Source organism: Gavialis gangeticus, unplaced genomic scaffold (assembly GCF_001723915.1).
Source record: "Gavialis gangeticus isolate Ggan-Ray unplaced genomic scaffold, GavGan_comp1, whole genome shotgun sequence".
Classification (NCBI taxonomy): Eukaryota; Metazoa; Chordata; order Crocodylia; family Gavialidae; genus Gavialis; species Gavialis gangeticus.
The window spans coordinates 6536107-6553484 of NW_017729031.1; the positions used below are offsets into that span (position 1 = coordinate 6536107).

The window sequence follows — 17378 nt, forward strand, 5'->3', positions numbered from 1 at the left end:
TTGAGGTTTGAAATTCGCATTACTCTGCCTAAGCTCAACTCTTTAGTTTTTTATTCTTGGATTCCTTGGAATGTGCTGATTATATTACGTGGTCAGATCTGGTTATGGCTTGACCTTTAAAAAAAACCTGTTAGATAAGCATGAGCTACAAGATTAGCTGATTTTTTGGGGGCTCAGTGGTCCCATGATCAGTGTAAACAGTTAGATTCAACACTTTTGGTTAATCAACAAATTCCACTTGCAGGTTGCAAATTTACAAGCTTTGCATTAGTTAATCTTAACTGCTTAAGACAATTACCAGATGCTTCCAAGAGCATATATTTTTTGATTTAATCCCTCTGGTTCTGGCTGCCACACACTGGACATCACTGCGCCAGGTTAGCACCTCACTTAAAGTGAGCCAGAATAATTGTGCAGAGTTCCCCAAATCGTGTTTGTCTGTTCTCTGGCCCTGACTTAAATGGAGGGATCATCTGTAGGAGGGTGACTGGGCTGTTTGGTCCCTGGGTATCTTGGCCACTTGGTTGAGAGAGCTAACAAGGTTCACAATTAAGGTCCGTTGTGATGATGATTCGATCCTGTGAACAGCTGTCAGTTAGGAAATGTTCAACACAACTTTTAACTCATTTCCAACAGGCCACTAAAAGCCGTTAATTAAAACTTACTTATTAATTTGCCATGACACTTGTGGAGTGCTGACAAGATGCTCGCTGTACAGAGCAAAGATGAAAATATTTCTGCCTCAATAATCTTATAGTTTGAGGTCTCCATTCTTAAAACACATATGTATGCACATTTTTTTTCCTGGGAACTCTCTTGACAATCAGTGGGACTACTCACCTAAGTAAATATGGGCATATGCCTAAGTGTTTGCTATAAGGCTACAAGTAAGGACCTACCAAATACATGATTTCATGGAAATCATGTAATTGACAGTCTCCTGTGAAATAGCTGATTCCCTGTGAAAATGGGCAGGGAACTAGTTATGTTCAAAAAAGCTGGCAAAGAGCCAGCAAAATGTTGTCTCCTAGAAGGGTGCAGGGAGGGGGAAGGGAGCAAAGAGGGAAAAAAAAAGGCAGACTGTCCATCTGCTGAAGTGGCGGGTGGGGGGAGATGTAGGAAGAGTTCCCATCTCTCTGTCTCCAAGGAGGGGGGGAGCAGGGAAGGGGGGGACAGCAGAGCAGGACAAACCAGCCAAAAGTCCCTTTCCCCTGAACCCAGGGGGTGGGGGACAATGACACAGTGTTTGTTTACTCAGTAGCTATCACCCTTCGTGCCTTGAACACGCCTCTCAGCCAGTCGGAGGCATGGGAAGTCTGCTTTGCTCCATCTTCAAAATGGTGGCCACGGCCGTGATATGACGGTGAAATCAGGGGCCCCGCCCGTTATAGCTGTGTAATCGGCCGCTAGGGCCTGTGAATTTGGTAGGTCCCCAGCTATAAAGACAAAAGCAATAAAGGTGTTTGGAAAGTACAGAGGAAGGACCATCTTTAATTTTTCTTTGCTGCTGGTGAGTATCTGAGAAGTAGGAAGACTATTGAGATAATGTAAATGTGGAATTTAAGCTCAAAGTTTTAATAATTTGGTCCAAGCATACTTTAGGTAGCCAGAAATCAAAGTTGCTGTTAATAATAGTAGCTTTCCCAAATTCCCCAGGCCCAGGGAGACACAGTTGTGAATATTTGTTAAAGTTAGTATTTGTTGTAATCTTGTGTTAGACTTAATTTTTTTAAATTACTTTTAAAGTTAATATTTATACCCTTGCTTCTTAATATTATCTTAATTTTTTTACATTTGCTTTTATCACCTGGACCATATCTCAGCTTTGAGATCCCCTCCTTTCCATGCCAGGGAAACAAAATTGGTCTATGGTTAAGCACAGCATTAAGACACCAAAGTCCTAGTGTTGGCTATGTCATTTGTTCAGAGTGTGACCTCACACGAATCACCAAACACCTCTGGCCTAGGTTTCCTCCTTTGCAAACTGGAAATAATACTTCTGTACTTTGCTGATATACTGCAAAGTTGTTGATGGTGTTTATAAAGCAAGGAGATATCTTTGCGTATGAGGCATCCTGTGAATTGAAGGAATTCCTTTAAACCAGTAGTCACTCAGCCAGGATGTGGATATACCCTGGGATGCCACAAGATCCTTTGAAGGATACTGCAGAAAGTGTGAGGAGATTTGTAAGGTGTGTGGAGAGAAGCAAATAAAGGCAGGCTCAAGCGTCAGGTGTGAGAAGGTAAGTAAATAAGGGCAGGCTCAGGCTCTCCCTTCCTGGCTCCTCCCTCCACCCCTATAGCCTGCCTCCTCTGCAAGGAAGTGAATCCTGTAATAAATGAATTAGTTTTTGAAATGGGGTGCTGCTTAATTCAAAAAAATTATGGAGAGGTGTCTTGAGCCAGACAAGAGGTGCCTTGAGTCTGAAAAGTTGAGAATGAAAGGAAGGAGTAGCGCTTTAGTACTACACTGGGCGTTGTATGAACCATTGGAATTTTGTTTTCTATCTTGATTTTGTGAAAAAAAACCCAAACAAAAACAGACCCCCCCCACACACAAAAAGGAACAAACAGACTGACTTTTCTAGTGTAAATGTTTACTTTTTATTTACTTTTAATCACTGCCAGTTAATATAGGAAATGGATGATTGTGTTATTTATGGCAGAAAAGAAATAACTTCCAGCAAATTTAGGGCGTTCTTTTTAAATTCAGAGATAAGTACAAGTCCACCAAGTATCCGTGCAGGTTGCAGAACCTGCTGTTTTGGGAGATCTCAGCCTGGCACAGGATTCAGTGCTTCTTAAACAGAATACATACGTTAGCTGAATTGGGTGCTTGGCTATTTAGCTGTTGCTGAATGTTGTGTACACCTGTCCAGGCAGAACGTGCATCCTAGAGAATTTCTCAATTAACTAGGCCAGGGCTACTCAACTGGCTGTCTGAGGGCTGCATGTGGTCAACAAATGGTTAATTTGTGGCTCGTGTCCCCACTTCAACTCCCTGCACTTCCCCCCCATAAACCCAGGCATTGCTTCCCCCTGGGCCTCATCACCTCCTTCCATCGTCTGCTGCTGCTGCCTCTCCCTCCTCCCCCACCAGCTGCACTCAGAAGTTAGACGGCCCTAAACTAGGCAGTTTTTAAAACACTATTGATTTTATTGGGTGGTGGGTGGGGGGTAGAGTAGGGTGGAAATGGGGGCTGTGGTTTGGGTGTGAGGGGCACCGGTGGTGCTGGGGGTGCAGGGACTTGAGAATGAGGGGCAGAGGCAGGGCACGGACATAACGCTTCTCCCCACTCCCCATCATATACCCCACTGCCCTCTCCTTCCCCTTCCCCCTCCGCTACCCCTCCTCCTCTCACCCACAAGTGTCCTCTTTTTTGGTACTGGAAATATGGTCACCCTACAAGAAACTAAAGCATTATTTTGTCTAGCCAGGCTGAGAAAATTAAGGAATTTTCCTGTAGTTCAGCAAGCTCCAGGTCCTTTTGCTGTTTCCTTGTGCTGCAAGTACTTTCAGTATTTATACAGAGATTTCAGCATTCCTTCACTATCTGTGCCTTGACCTCATGGGACCTATTTTGTGCTGCAGTAGAAAGGTACATGGGCACACATCTGACTTGATATTGCAGTTATTTGTATTGCATTAGAGCGTCTTGCTACCTGGTTCTTGATTTATTTATTTATTTATTTATTTATTTTTAATTGGATCTACACAGGGAACGATGGAGCTCACCTGGATTAAGCTAACAGAAGAGGAAAATCTGACCCACTAAGTTTTGTTCCTAAATGTTACATTACATAGTTCCCATTACAGTGTAGAATGTAGACATATGTTTCTTTGTTATTTTAGTTCAGGACCTAAGTACCAATAGAAATAAAAAGACACACATTTTTTTGAAGAGATGAGCAGTTTTAGAAAATGTATTTTTTGCATACTTAGCTGCTACACTTCACTGCCCTGATTTCACTGTAGGCATGTTCCTGGATAATTCAGCTGCTTGTCAAGCTTTGGGTCATTGCCTGACCAATAAGTTATACAGTCTGTTGGATATTTGCTTTCTCTTCCCTCCTCTCATTTTCCTTTCTTCTTGCACATGATACCAAGTTGTGGGGAGTAGTAGATACGCTGGAAGGCAGGGCTAGGATTCAAAATGACCTAGAAAACTGGAGGAGTGGGCCAAAAGAAATCTTATGATTCAACAAGGACAAGTGTAAAGTCCTGCACTTAGGACAGCACAAGCCCATGCACTGGTACAGGCTGGGAGCTGACTGGCTGGGCGGCAGCTCTGCAGAGAAGGACCTGGGGGTTGCAGTGGACAAGGAGCTGAATGTGAGCCAGCAGGTTGCCCTTGTTGCCAAGAAGGCTAATGACATGCTGGGCTGCATTGGTAGGAGCGTTCCTAGTTGCTCAAGGGAAGTGATTATTCCTCTCCATTCAGCACTGGTGAGGCCACATCTGTAGTTCTGTGTCCAGTTTTGGGCTCCCCACTACAGAAAGGATGTGGGCAAGTTGGTGAAAGTCCAGCAGAGGGCAGTGAAAGTGGTTCAGGGGCTGGGGGACAGGACTTCCGAGGAGAGGCTGAGGGAGCTGGACTTATTTAGTCTAGAGAAGAGAAGACCGGAAGGGGATTTAATAGTAGCCACTGACTACCTGAAGTATGGTTTGAAAGAGGATGGAGCTAGACTGTTCTCAGTGGTGGCAGATGACAGAACAAGGAGCAATGGTCTCAAGTTGCAGTAAGGGAAGGTTAGGTTAGATACTTGGAAGAATTTTCTCACTAGGAGGGTAGTAAAACACTGTAGCAGGTTACCCATAGAGGTGGTGGATTCTCCATCCTTGGAGGTTTTCAAGACTTGGCTAGACAGAGCTTTGTCTGGGATGATCCAGTTGGGGCTGGTTCTGCTTTGAGCAAGGGCTTGGACTAGATGATTTCCTGAGGTCTCTTCAAGCCCTATATGATTCTATGATTCTCTTTTTGCCTGCATATGCATATTGTTTATACCCTGTTTCCCATGTCTAGTTGTCATATGCTTCAAAGTGGGGGTTAGATGTGCTGAAATGCTAGTTTATCAAGAAAATCTCTCACTAATCCCAGCATCTCAAGGTATAATTTGCATCTCTGAACCAAGTGAACTTTTTACATATTGGGTCAAATTCCCTTATAAACATAAGCACTGGAGAAGGCTCCCCAAATGTAGCAGCTCAGCTCTCTTAGGTTTAGTAGCAGTGGAGCAGAAGCCCAGTCTTTCTACACCTTTGCATAGGGTCTCTCCTTTCCGCCTCTGCACCATGGCTTTGCCCTCCGCTTTGAAATGGTGGGAAGGTTTCAGAGTTAAGATACTTTTGGCAGTTCACAACTTCATAGTGCTCTTGTTTCCGGCTCTCTGCAGACTCAGACAGGCACTACACACGGGTCAGATTTTCAATTTTTTTTTTCTTTTGCACCCAGAAGGGCTAGAAACTTCTAAAAATGAAATTGTGAGTCTTATTTGCTTGTATGATTTCAGGAGCTGGGGCCCTGGGTTAGAGATATCAATAATACCCAGTCACACAAAAGAGGGAATTTGGAAGGGAGTCTGGGTTATGGGCACTGACTAACTATCTAAACATAGTACAGATAAATTATTACATGAGTGTGTGATCATTTTATGTACAAAGAAGTTTGTGGAAGGGTTAATTGCAAAAGGGTGTCATTGTGGTTTTCTCTTCAAGGAATTTGCCTTAGAGTATTTGGACAAAGAGGACAAACTTCGGACAACAATTGGCCCTAGCTTGAAAGTCAGGTAATACATTAAATAGATTTTTATTCACTGTGGATGTAGCATATGCAGAAGGTGGGAAGGCCTTGCTGGGAGAGCTGCGCTGTTTTACTGCTCGCTGAATTATTTTCATGTCAAACTTACAGTGCCCATTAATGTGCAGACATAGGGCATGTCACCGCATGCAGAGTTTGTGGCGCTGCAAACCTCTTATTGGAGCCACAAACCGCATGCGTGGAACATTAAAATGAGCCCCACGCTGCAAATGTGCAGTATGGGGGCAAAATTTGCTACTGGGATTTTTCAGTAGCAAAAAAACACCCCAAGAAAAAAAAGCAGCTTGGTGCAAGGGAAAACTGCGCGCTGGAACATATGGAGGCTTGGTTCTTCTGTGAGACTCTCTGGCTGCCAGCCAGAGCATCTCTACTGCTCCATTTGTGCCCCGGCTGCTGCAGCATGCCAGGAGGAGCTGGGCAAGGGTAGTGTGTGTCCCGCAGCAAAGTGCATGTGAAGGGGCGTGCCCTGGGACACACTGCAGCAGCACAAATTTGTGCAGTTGCAATTGCATGCCCCTGCTGGTTGGGATGTAGCCTTTAGTTGAGAAATCCCAGCGCTGTTGGGGAACAGTTACTCATACAGATCATCCCATTGACCAGCCCCCTCGTGACTCAATTTACACAGAACTATATTCTTGTGAATCATTATTCGTCAATGTGGGTCCGAGGGTCACAATTTGGCCCTATCCAACCTTTTTCTGTATGAACTTGTTTTAAGATAGTACAAGATTATGACCAAGAGACACTGTAATAAAGAAATGTAATTACTGTATAAACATATTACTGACAACTTTGTCTGGAATGAAAAAGAAAGTGCTAGATTAAAATCCATTTGTGGATTTCCACTGAAAGATACTTGCTTTTAAAGAAAAATCTGGATAAACTTGTTGCTCATTATAAAAATAATATTAGTGCTCAAGTTAAAAGTGGGTGTGGACAAGTGGTTAAGGTGACGGGACTGCTAGTCAGTGCATTGTGCTCTGCACACATGGTTTTGGTTCCTGTCCTTGTTGTTTAGTCAGGGATGATCCTGCCTTGAGTAGGGGGCTGGATTAGATGGCCTCACAAGGTCCCTTTCAGCCCTACTTTCCTACGGTCATATGATCTGACTTTCTTCTTTTCTATTTCGTATGAGGCTACTGGTGCTTAAGAAGGTGGTATATGTTGTCTCACAAATTAAGTTTGGTTTTTGGGGGTTTTTTAAGGATATTTAAAAAAAATAGTGCATGAACAAAAAAAATCTCCCCATCTGTTTGGGGTTTCTTTCACCCTTTCCCTCTGCTGTTGTGTGAAATGCCTAATTGTCCCTTTCAAAAATTTAAATTGCACTTTGTTAAATGCAGATGCTTCTTGTAATATAGTATATTCTTCTATGTTACATTTTGTTGATTATAATTAAAAATCTTCCAAGCATCTCTGGGACATAATTTGTAAATATTTTTTTTTAAAAATAGGCAAGGTAGTAAATGCTAACAGCCCTTGCTGTATAAACACTCTTTTAAAAAGCTGGGATCAGATTCTATTTACGTGTTTAAGAGAGGAAATAATCGGGAAAGAGCTCATTGCGAAGGTATAAGCCTACATCTCGTCATCCACTATCAGAGAATGCTCTTCCAGCTGACTGAAGCAGGGCAGCTCAGCCAATCACGAAGCTCTTTTCTAGCTCTGTCATCAGTCCTTGGTTGGGGAACGGTTTGCTTTTATGCTCTGTATTTGGAAGGCAGATAAAATGCCAGGTCTGGGCTGCCTCTAGGGATAACCTTCCCCTCTATGATGTGAATGAATAGCTTCTTGGCTGGGGAATCCACAGAAAATTGACAGGGCAGGCTCAGTTCCTCTGTACAGGCCTTCTCTACATTTTAACCCTAGCTGTAGCTTTGTAGCAATTTCAGTTTTGCATTGAGAGAGGTGCTTTGGATTATTAGACCTCCATGTACGACAATTTGTACCTGCATGGATTTGAAGACTCAGAGGCGGTAAGTATTTTCATAGATAATATTTTTTTTCCTGAACAGCCTAATAAGATATGGAGAGAGCAGGGAGCAAAAATCAGGCTTTGTTTCTGGGTTGAAGCTTGACTGCCTTGTGATGCATTGTATACAGTTTTGGGAGTCACCTGAAATAATCCTCCATTACATAATTTATTGTCAAGCAGCATAATTTAGGGATTTCATGAAAGGCTTAAAAGCATTTTGTGTACCATAATGTATAGATTACAAGCTACACTTCTGCTCTCATGGGGTGTGTAAATGCTTCATGGAAGACAGTTTTACGTATGCCGAAAGCTGTTTCAGATAATTTACATGTTACATTCATAAGCGTAACAGAAAAAATGTTAATTATATAATACTAAATGTTTGTTTGATCGAGTTGGAGCGGAAGTTCCTGAGCTGCCATCTGTGTTATATGTGCTCTCTGGCTAAATTATCAGTGCAGATGCATTTGATTATCTTAACAAAGAAAAGAAGCAGCGCGAGTGTTTGCTGTAATATAATCCCTTAGTACCAATGGTAAAATGCAGCGTTAAAATGAGTCCAAAAGAGGCTGAGGTGTGTGTTGTTTTTTTTTAAAGAAATTATTTCCCCCTCATTTACAATGACAAGTCTATGGCAATCGTGACAAAATGATTCACTGTGAATCCTAAAGCCCGTGTTAGTGTAGTCATAGCACTAAGCCTAAGAAAGGGAATGGTAATGATTAGTGCCTACAAGCTTTATTTAGGTACTGGTGGTGGTGGTGGTTCTTTTTAGCCCTGGTACCTTTTTTCTACAGTGGCTAAACAGAAACCCTGGAGGGACAGAATAACCACTTGGAAAGAAAACTGCTTAGATTACCAGAGCAAATGTACATGCTGCTCCATATTAAGCAGGGATGTGTTACATAAGGCTTTATGGCCAAGTCATAAAATAAACAGGTTATAACGTAAAATAGTGTATACGTCAATACAGACGTATATACCCTATGATGTGGTATCCACAAGAGAATGGATAAGATCTTGAAAGACTTTAGATAAGGCTTTCTTACTGCCTGCCAGTCTGGTTTAATTGGATTTGAACTGTTAAGTGTAACCTGTTTACATGTTGCCTCACATAGTAGCAACTTATCTTACAGTCAGTTTATTTCAGAGGGAAAGCAGTCTAATATCCTTGTGATTTGAAATGAAATAACACACTATGACATGCTGAGTAAAAAGGGGGGAAACCTAAATTATTCGTTTAGGTATAAATTATTAAACCCAAGCACAAAAACTGTGCTTCCTTAAGCCAATTTGGAAACCAGTTAATTTTTGTAACGGCTGACTTTTTACCCTGCATATATTTCTGCTTTATATTTGTGATGTTAATTTCTTCTTTAAGACTGGCATATCCACGCACACATGAGGGTTTTAGTTCTTTTAGAGATACTTTTAGGGCCCAGCTAGGAGTTAACATGCCAAACCCCGGTTTGTTTTTTTGTAACTGTTATTTAATTCCCAAGGCACTGGTCAGGAACAATGGTGTATTTTTCCCATCTGTTGACATAAGGTAGCTGCCCTCTAAAATTAAAAATTAAAAACAAAATTGCAGTTGAGATGGCCAAGGTGCTTGGTGGTGTTTGCTACAGTAGAGCAGGATCATCTGTACAGGCCAGGTTTTTAAAGGTATTTAGGTAAAGCTGCAAATAGGCACCTGGTAGGATTTTCAAACTCCTGCATGCCTAACACCAGCTAATTTCACTCAGGACCTATCTGGGTCCCCACATCTTAGATCACTTGGAAAGAACAATGTTGTGCCCGTGCAGAAGCTTGGAGACTTGTATAATATGAAGCAATCAGAATAATATGACTCCAGGACTAAAGGAATCTTTTTAGCCGCAGAAAGTAGATCTTAGAACCATCATGGTCAGCTTTTGGGAAGCTGGGTGGAAAAGAAATAGTTTTAAGGCTTTCAGTTGCCTCATTCAAGCCATTTGTGCTAATCTGGTTACCAACTCATGCAGCTGAATCATGACTAACAACATTTAGTGGGGTTTGTGTATGTGTTTTTTCTTTGATAATTTCATCTTCTAGAATCAAGTGAATAGATTAACTTTCATTTGAAAAAAAGCTATATTTCTAGGCCTCACAATTATGGAGAGAAGCTGAAAACTGAATCCTAAAAGCTAAAATATTAAAAGGTGGATCATACCCTAATTTATTTTATCAGGCCTCTTAAAAATTATGAATATATTGGATCCCAACTTGCATGATTTTGGATGGTTGGAATGCTAATACTCTGCTAAGCAGAGCAGTGTGATGTGCAGGATGAAATGGTGTGAATGCAGCTTTCAATCCAGTGAAAGCCAAAGTAACTGAATTACAGTTTTAGAAAATAAACCATTCCTTGAATATCAGGTACTGTGTAGTTATTTTCAGGGCAAATGCATGCAACTGTGTTTGCACATGAAGTGGAGAAAAGGCCTCTGCTTTGGTTCTGAGAAATCCAAAAGCTTGCCCAAATGTTCTGCAGCAAGTGAACATACGGAAGCACAAGGATGTTCACTGTCCTTGCTCTTTTGTTTTCTGAAGCAGACATCTGAGGCCAGGAACTCCCAGCTACTTGCAAGGCTTCCAACACACAGTAAATCAGTATATATCAAAATGAGCCAGGCTAGTACAGTAACAGCTCCATAAAGTAGATGTTGGCTCTTATGAAACAAATTCTGTAGTTTTCTAGAGTAGCTAGTGACATGTAATTGATAAATTGGATCCCTTTTGGGAACCCCTGTATAACTTTTTCTGCCCATAATGAGGGACGTGTGATAACACAGTATTTTGAATGCTTTCCCTGTATATTTTGCATATCATGTATTGTAGTCGCCTGAAGTTTACTCGTACCAGAATCCTAGGATAGATCCTGAATAGCAGAAGTCCTGGCAGCTTTGTGGTCTACCTGTTGCCTTTCTCTGAGGGATTAGTGCTGTTTAAAGCAGGTGGCACCTGTTCAGGGAGGAGCATAGCTAATGTGGCCACTGATCGTGCTGTTCAATATCTGTCCTTTGGAGAACTTTTATAGGGAGTGCTGGAGTAGAAGCTGCCTTATCCACTGAAAAAATTAAAATTATCAAGCGGATCAGAATGAAACGCTGCCTATCCTCCTTCGCGGTGGCTTCCCCTGAAAAAGAAGGGGCCTTGTTAGCAGAGGGAGGGCTATCCCAGTGATGCTGTTTCTCTAGGTTTTCATTTAAGTATATAGAGTAGACTTCATTCATGTGGCCTGTTTAGTATATTTTGCCACTGTGGAAGCCCCTAAGGCAGCCTTCAGTGCTCTCTAGCCAGCTCAATTTAATCCACCAATATAACGCACCCGTGCCACAGCATCTGCCTAGTATGGGTCAGCTTAGCTGTCAGCAGAGCCTCTAAATTTTTGTAGAGTACTATTTACTGTCCCCAAAAGGGCTCCAAAGAGACCTGGATAGCACATATTTTAAGTGGCTGAACCACTTGACAATTTTATGTCTGACTTGAAGGTGATTTGGGCAGATTTCTTCACTGATGCATAATATGGTGAGTAAATGAAGTAGAGTTGGGAGCAGAATTTGTGAGCAAGTATGAAGCTTTGTAAATTTTTACAAAACTGAAATAAGTGTCTGTTAATACGCTGACCTTCTATGAACTCTGAACTGCAAATTTATTTGGAAGCATTAGAACTTGTCTTTTGAACTCTGGTGAATGGCACAGTGCTTTGAATGTCTGTAGATAGGTTTTTATGTTGAAATCATACCTATTTTAATGTGCTAAATATGTGTTTTATTTTAAACTGTACTAAGGAAAGAGTGGTTTGCTCAGTGAAAAAGAGTATCAGCTTGCAATTTGTGTCTCATTAACAGAATAGAAGAAATATGTTCTTTAACATCATTGCCATATAGATGAAATGGTATTAATAAGTGGGAAATAATATGGAATCATAGTAGAATGAGACAGAAAGGCCAGTTTTCATTCTGAGATCATCCTTATGCAAAGGCAGGATACATTTCTCTGATGGTGACATATGGAGCAATTGATTAGAGTGTACATGAATAGAAAATATTGCAATAAATGGAAGTGAAATAGTTATTGAAACCAGGTACAAAGATGATAGTGGGGGTGTGTGCACAAATAGATAAATGGCTGTTTTTTAAAGCAACTTCAGGGATTTTATATAAAAATTATATAGTGTGTGTGTTTGTGTTTTTATTTGTATGTGTATGTGTATAACAACATAAAATATCATACCAACTGTGATGATTAATGTTAAGTGGGTGAAGGACTGGCTAGCAGAGGCTTTTTGGAGGAGGAAAATTATATGGATGAAAGTAAGGGAAACACCAGTGAGGGTAGGCAAAAAGTGCATGCTGTGTATTAGAGAACAAAGATGCAAAGAGATGGTGCCTTCTACTTTCACAAACATAATGAACACCTTGTAATGCAAGATGGAGGGAGGCTGGAAATGGGTGGGCTGAGCTCCCTCCCAGGAGGGGGCTGAGCTGATCCCCGCCTGGCTTGCCAGGCTATGGGGGAGCGAAAAGCCCCTGTGTGGGAGCTAGTGGTAGGCTGGACTCATGTGTTCCCCTCTCCACCTTTCACAGGTAGGGAGCTGGGGAGGGAGTGGGGCTGTGCTAATCTCAGCCCAGCTCACTGGATTACAGGGGAGCAAAAAGCTCCTGGTGGGGACTTTTCTCTTGCACTAGGCAGACTCTGGTCGGAGGCCAGGGCTGAGCTTATGCCAACCCTTGGCAAGGGGACAAGGGCTAGCGGGGTTGGGGGCCCATTGCTTGTTCCCCCCATCCTGCCAGGCTGACAGGTGCTGGCAGGGAGCAGTGCCCTACCTCTGTGATAGCTGGAAGAGGGGTTAACCCTGCTCCGCTGGAGCAGACAGCATAGCCCAGGGCTACAAAAGCATTGAGGTGCTGGAGGCCTTGTTAACTTAATTGGGAAGGGATCTAGGACAGAAGTTCCATAAACTGGTTTAACCTAAATCAGTTGTCTGATACTACACCCAATCAGGTTTCTTTTAAGCCGGTTTTGGCCATTTTGAAAACAGTTTATGTATGCTGAATTTGTGTTCTGTTACAGGCTTAAACCTGATTCAGATTACTTAAAAGAGTTTATATGTAACTTCTGTCCCTAGCCTAGAAGTCTCAGATAAGCAAAGTGCTATGCAGAGCATGCCTCTATGTGAGATGCTTACTGCAGAGTTGCCTAATTAGCTCTGCAGTAAAACATCACCATCTACATGAGCAGTGGTATTAGGCCAGAGTAAACTAATTAACTCCACTGTAGGATAGTACTGCCCAAAACAAGTACTTATTCTATGGGAGAGTTATTTACTCCGCCGCAATACACGGGTAGACAGTGACTGGAGCTGGCTGGGACACAAAGGTGCTACAGTGTGGGGCTGCCTGCCAGCTAGCCCTGCACTATAGCACCCTTGTGCCCCAGCCAGCCCCTCTGCAGCATATTGAGCTGAGTGAAGCAGCTCTGGGTTGGCAGGCCGACCCCCACCGGACCGTGTGCCAGTGGGGTTGTACCACCCCAGCTCAACATACTGGAGTCCTGGGCACGCATGTAAATGCTGCACCCAGGAGCAATAAACTCTGGTGTGAATTGTGCCAGAGTTTATTCAGGCACACTAATTGCACATGTAGGTGCGCCCAGACAGTAGAAAACGTTTCCTGCTCTGAATTTGATATATAAATATGCAAGATTGAATGAGCGTAGAAGAAAAGAAGAATGTGTGCTATTTTACAGATAAAGAATCAAGGTGCGCATGATTTACCACTGACTTGCATCCTATTTGTTATTTATATCTGTGTAAACTATGTGCAAAATGCTACCAAATTGAATGACAGAATTGTACATCCCTGTTATGCTTCTGTGTCCTGGATTTAAGGCTGCAAATGGACAACACCTTTGTGCTGCCATAGAAGTTTCTATGGTAGCACAAAGTGAAAGCAAACAGATATCTGTGGCCTTTGTCACACCACAAATGCCCAACTGTGGCTATGACAAAAGATGTTATAGATTTGTGACATTATTTTGTGGCAGATGTCTGTTTTGTGGCAGGAGAGCACAGACAGCCTCAAGTTGCCCATGCTCTCCAGCTATACTGGGCAGGCACTGCCAGGGCTTCTGAAGCCCCAGGAGTGCCCGCCCAAGTTTCTCCAGTTGCAGAGGCGTGCCCTGAGTTGTATGCACCTCTGCAAGCAGGGAACCCTGGTGTTTCCAACTGTTTGCAGAGCTGTGTTCTGGGTGTTCTTCTATAGGATTGGGCCCCTGAAACTCTGGGAGCAGCAGGGGCCCTACCCTGTGGGACCTGGGCGATAGAATACATCCTGGCAGCTGATGCTCTTCATTTGGTGACATCTGTTTACAGCCTTAGAGTCTTTTCAAGTGGAAACCTAGGCGCACAGAGGTGAAGGGGCCCTTATTCCAAACCTATGGAAAGACTCTCATTAATTGCAGTGTGATTTGGGGCAGGGTCATGCAGAAATCTGTGGTAAAGCTGGGATTGGAACCCCTAACTCCTGAATCCCAGTCCAGTTAACTACTTACATATGCACCCACACATCTGATAACGCTTGTTGTCTCCTATAACCCAAAACACATTTGCTCTCCCATCCTCCTTCCCCTTCTCCATTATCAGTCTCTTTTATGCTCTCTTCCCATCTGTTGTTCTTTTCAACCTGCAGATATGATGCTTTTTTCCTCTACAGGCTGGATTCTCTGTGGCCATATAGATGGGGAATGGGAGTTAGTAGCATGGTATTTTGTAGCCCTATGTACCTTCTGGGTTCAACTGGGAAAATGTAAGCTGAAACGCACGTGCTCTGTTGGAGCGAGAAGCTTGAGAAGGAGTAAAGAAAAAGACATGTGCAGCTGTGATCTCTCTGAGGGAGGGGGGAAAGCCAGAGTGTCCTGGCTGTGCATGTGCCGAGCCACTACCTCAGAGCGTAGATCTATCAAAACCTTGAGGTGTAGATCTAGAAGTTGTCAGTGTTGCCTGGATTTTTGGATATCATGTTTCCAGAAAGCTATTGGCAAATTGGAGAATTCATGGAAAATGGAACCAAAGTAATTGTGAAGTTGAATGGGGGAAGGGGCTTCTTGATTATTTGTATTGCCGGAGCACCAGAGAGCCCATCCTTAAAATGTCAGGTGTCCTATACATGCCAAAAAAGGCCCAGGTTCCTGTAAGCTTACAGTATATAAATATAAGATGAGATACAGTTGGTAGATCCAAAAAAACAGATGGGATTGGGGGAGTGGCACAAGGTGACTTTTTTCTTCATGTTGGGACAGTATTTCTGTCATCCGATATGTTTGGACAATCTCTTGTAGACAGGGAGAGCCTCCCATAACACAAATAATGAATAATTATTACAAAATCATAAGGGAAATTTGAAAGAGCTAAACGTATATGAATTTAACTAAGGAACAACTGGCAATGAGCAGGGTGAGTATGCATGTGGTGAGTGTTACACATGGTGGTAGAAGCTTTGCTTAGAGCTTTTAAAACTGGACAGGAAAAAATACAAGTAAAATACATAGAAATGTAGGAATAGTCTTGAACTGGTTGAGAAGTGGACCTGAATAGGCAAAACATCTGTTTTTGGTATAGTAAAGGAGTAGTGAAAGAAGCAGGCCTGCTCTCTCTATGCTTCTGTTAGGGGGAAATTATGCTGTATTCCCTATTTTTAACTAACTTTTTCATCCATTTTGGTTGATTCTGTGGCAGGGACATGGTGATCTAAGGGGTAGATCCCATTGCTGTGGAATAGCTCTGAACAACAGGCATTCAGTGAAATCAAGCCAAAATCAAGTTCACCTTCAACACTGTTATAAAAACACACCATGAAATCAGGACCTGGCCTGCATTTATTCAGTTGTCAGAAGCCAGATAATACAATATATAGTGTGGTATGCAAAAAGACATCCATTCTTGTTCCCTTGCACTTTAAATGCATCATAACATCATTATGCAGCTCTTCCCAGAATTTTAAGCAACCAGTTAGAGGATCTCATGATTCAATATTTTGAGCTACCTTTCAAGACTACTGATAACTTTTCTCAAGGTAAAACTCAGTGAAGTCCATTTACATCTTACACACCTGGTGGTTTACTGCTGGTGGTTACTGTGTGGGGTCCAGAATGGCAACCCTTGGCCTGAACCTCAGAATTAGGTGTATTTTGTGGTGTTTGTGTATCAGTTTAGAGTGCCCTCTTATGGCCTGTGTTTTAGATCTTTAGAGGTGAATAAAGGGCATTACTTAAATCAGTTGTGGCAGGAGACCTGTAGCTTGGCATGACAGACGCAGATAATATTCCTACAGTATGGAGAGCAACAAGTTGAGCTGGAAAGGAAATGGTTTTCTATTCTGAGAAACGTTTTGAGATTTCAAAAAAATATAAATTCTTTTTCAGGAAAAAAACAAGACCTTTTGTAGTTTTCTGTGAAAAAAGGAGAGAGTTAGCCCTATTCTATAGTAGCCAATAATGTTTCAAATCAAGTGAGGCCCTGAAGTTAGGCATTCTGTATCTCAGGTGAGAGCTCAGATCCCTGACTGCTGGCTATTCTGGGGTCAGACATTCTCAGCATCTCCACTTGGAGCTGTACTACATTTAATAAATTGCAGAGCCGGATATATAGTAATCATTCGATCAGCATTTCTCAACCCATGGGTTGCAACCCAAAAGTAGGTTGCAAACATATTTCAAAGGGCTGAAAACTGTGGCAGGGCAGATGGGCAGTGGGAAGATGACTGCCCCCTCCAGTGGGATAAAAGCTCAGGGCAGAGCTGTGTGGCTGGGCTGGCAGCACCGGGGCTGGTGCCCGTGCTCACAGGGATGGGATGGCCAGGAGATGCTGCTCAGGTGGTGGGAGGGATCATGACCAGACTGCCTGGCACAGTGCAACAGCCCCAGCACAGGGCAGGGGGCAGGGCCACAGGCCTCTTCTTCTTCCACCAGCCTGTGCTGGGGCTGGCTTTGCTCCATTGCTGCTCACATGAGCCAGAGCCACTGCACTATGGTCCACATGGGGGGGGCGGGGGGGGAAGCAGCTGGAGGCCTCTCTGGCAGAGCTGTCTACCCTCTGGGTAGACAGAGGGACACCAGCTTGGCCCAAGAGGTCAGGGGACTGTGAGTTGGGCACCGGCAGGGTCACAGGAGTGTGGCTCGGGACAGGCCATGGATCTGTGCAAATGGGTCCTGGTAGGAAGAAAGGTTGAGAACCATTGATTTGATCATTAGTCTGCTTGCAGGCATTAAAAAATAAATGAATAAACAAATAAATAAAGTGCTTTACTGATAGGAGCAGCACATTACTTCAACTAGGCTTTGCAACATCTGTATAGATTGAGCGCTTCAGTGTTTTGGCTTTTTGGTGTTTTAGCTAAAGCTGATTCAATTAGCTATTAGATAGAAGTATCAGAAGCACCTGGTCTATACAGATGTCGGGTGAGCCAGGTCCAACTAAGGTGCTGCCTCTTCTGGGAATGTGCAGGGCTTGGCACAGGAATGTGCCGAGTATAAATTAACGCTGTTTTTGGTGGGGGGGGGGG

At 42.9% G+C, this 17378-nt stretch overlaps 1 protein-coding gene across 2 annotated transcripts in view; it reads left to right on the forward strand.

Moving 5' to 3' along the window:
- The first annotated feature begins 7516 nt into the window (after positions 1-7516).
- CACNB4 (calcium voltage-gated channel auxiliary subunit beta 4) overlaps positions 7517-17378 on the forward strand; it is a 200089-nt gene continuing 190227 nt past the window's right edge. For both annotated transcript variants that reach the window (XR_002098499.1, XM_019522409.1), the window contains exon 1: positions 7517-7795. Coding sequence is in view for 1 of the 2 variants with exons in the window: in XM_019522409.1 (XP_019377954.1) it covers positions 7751-7795 (45 nt within the window). In the remaining variant the exon portion in view is untranslated. The remainder of the gene's footprint in view (positions 7796-17378) is intronic.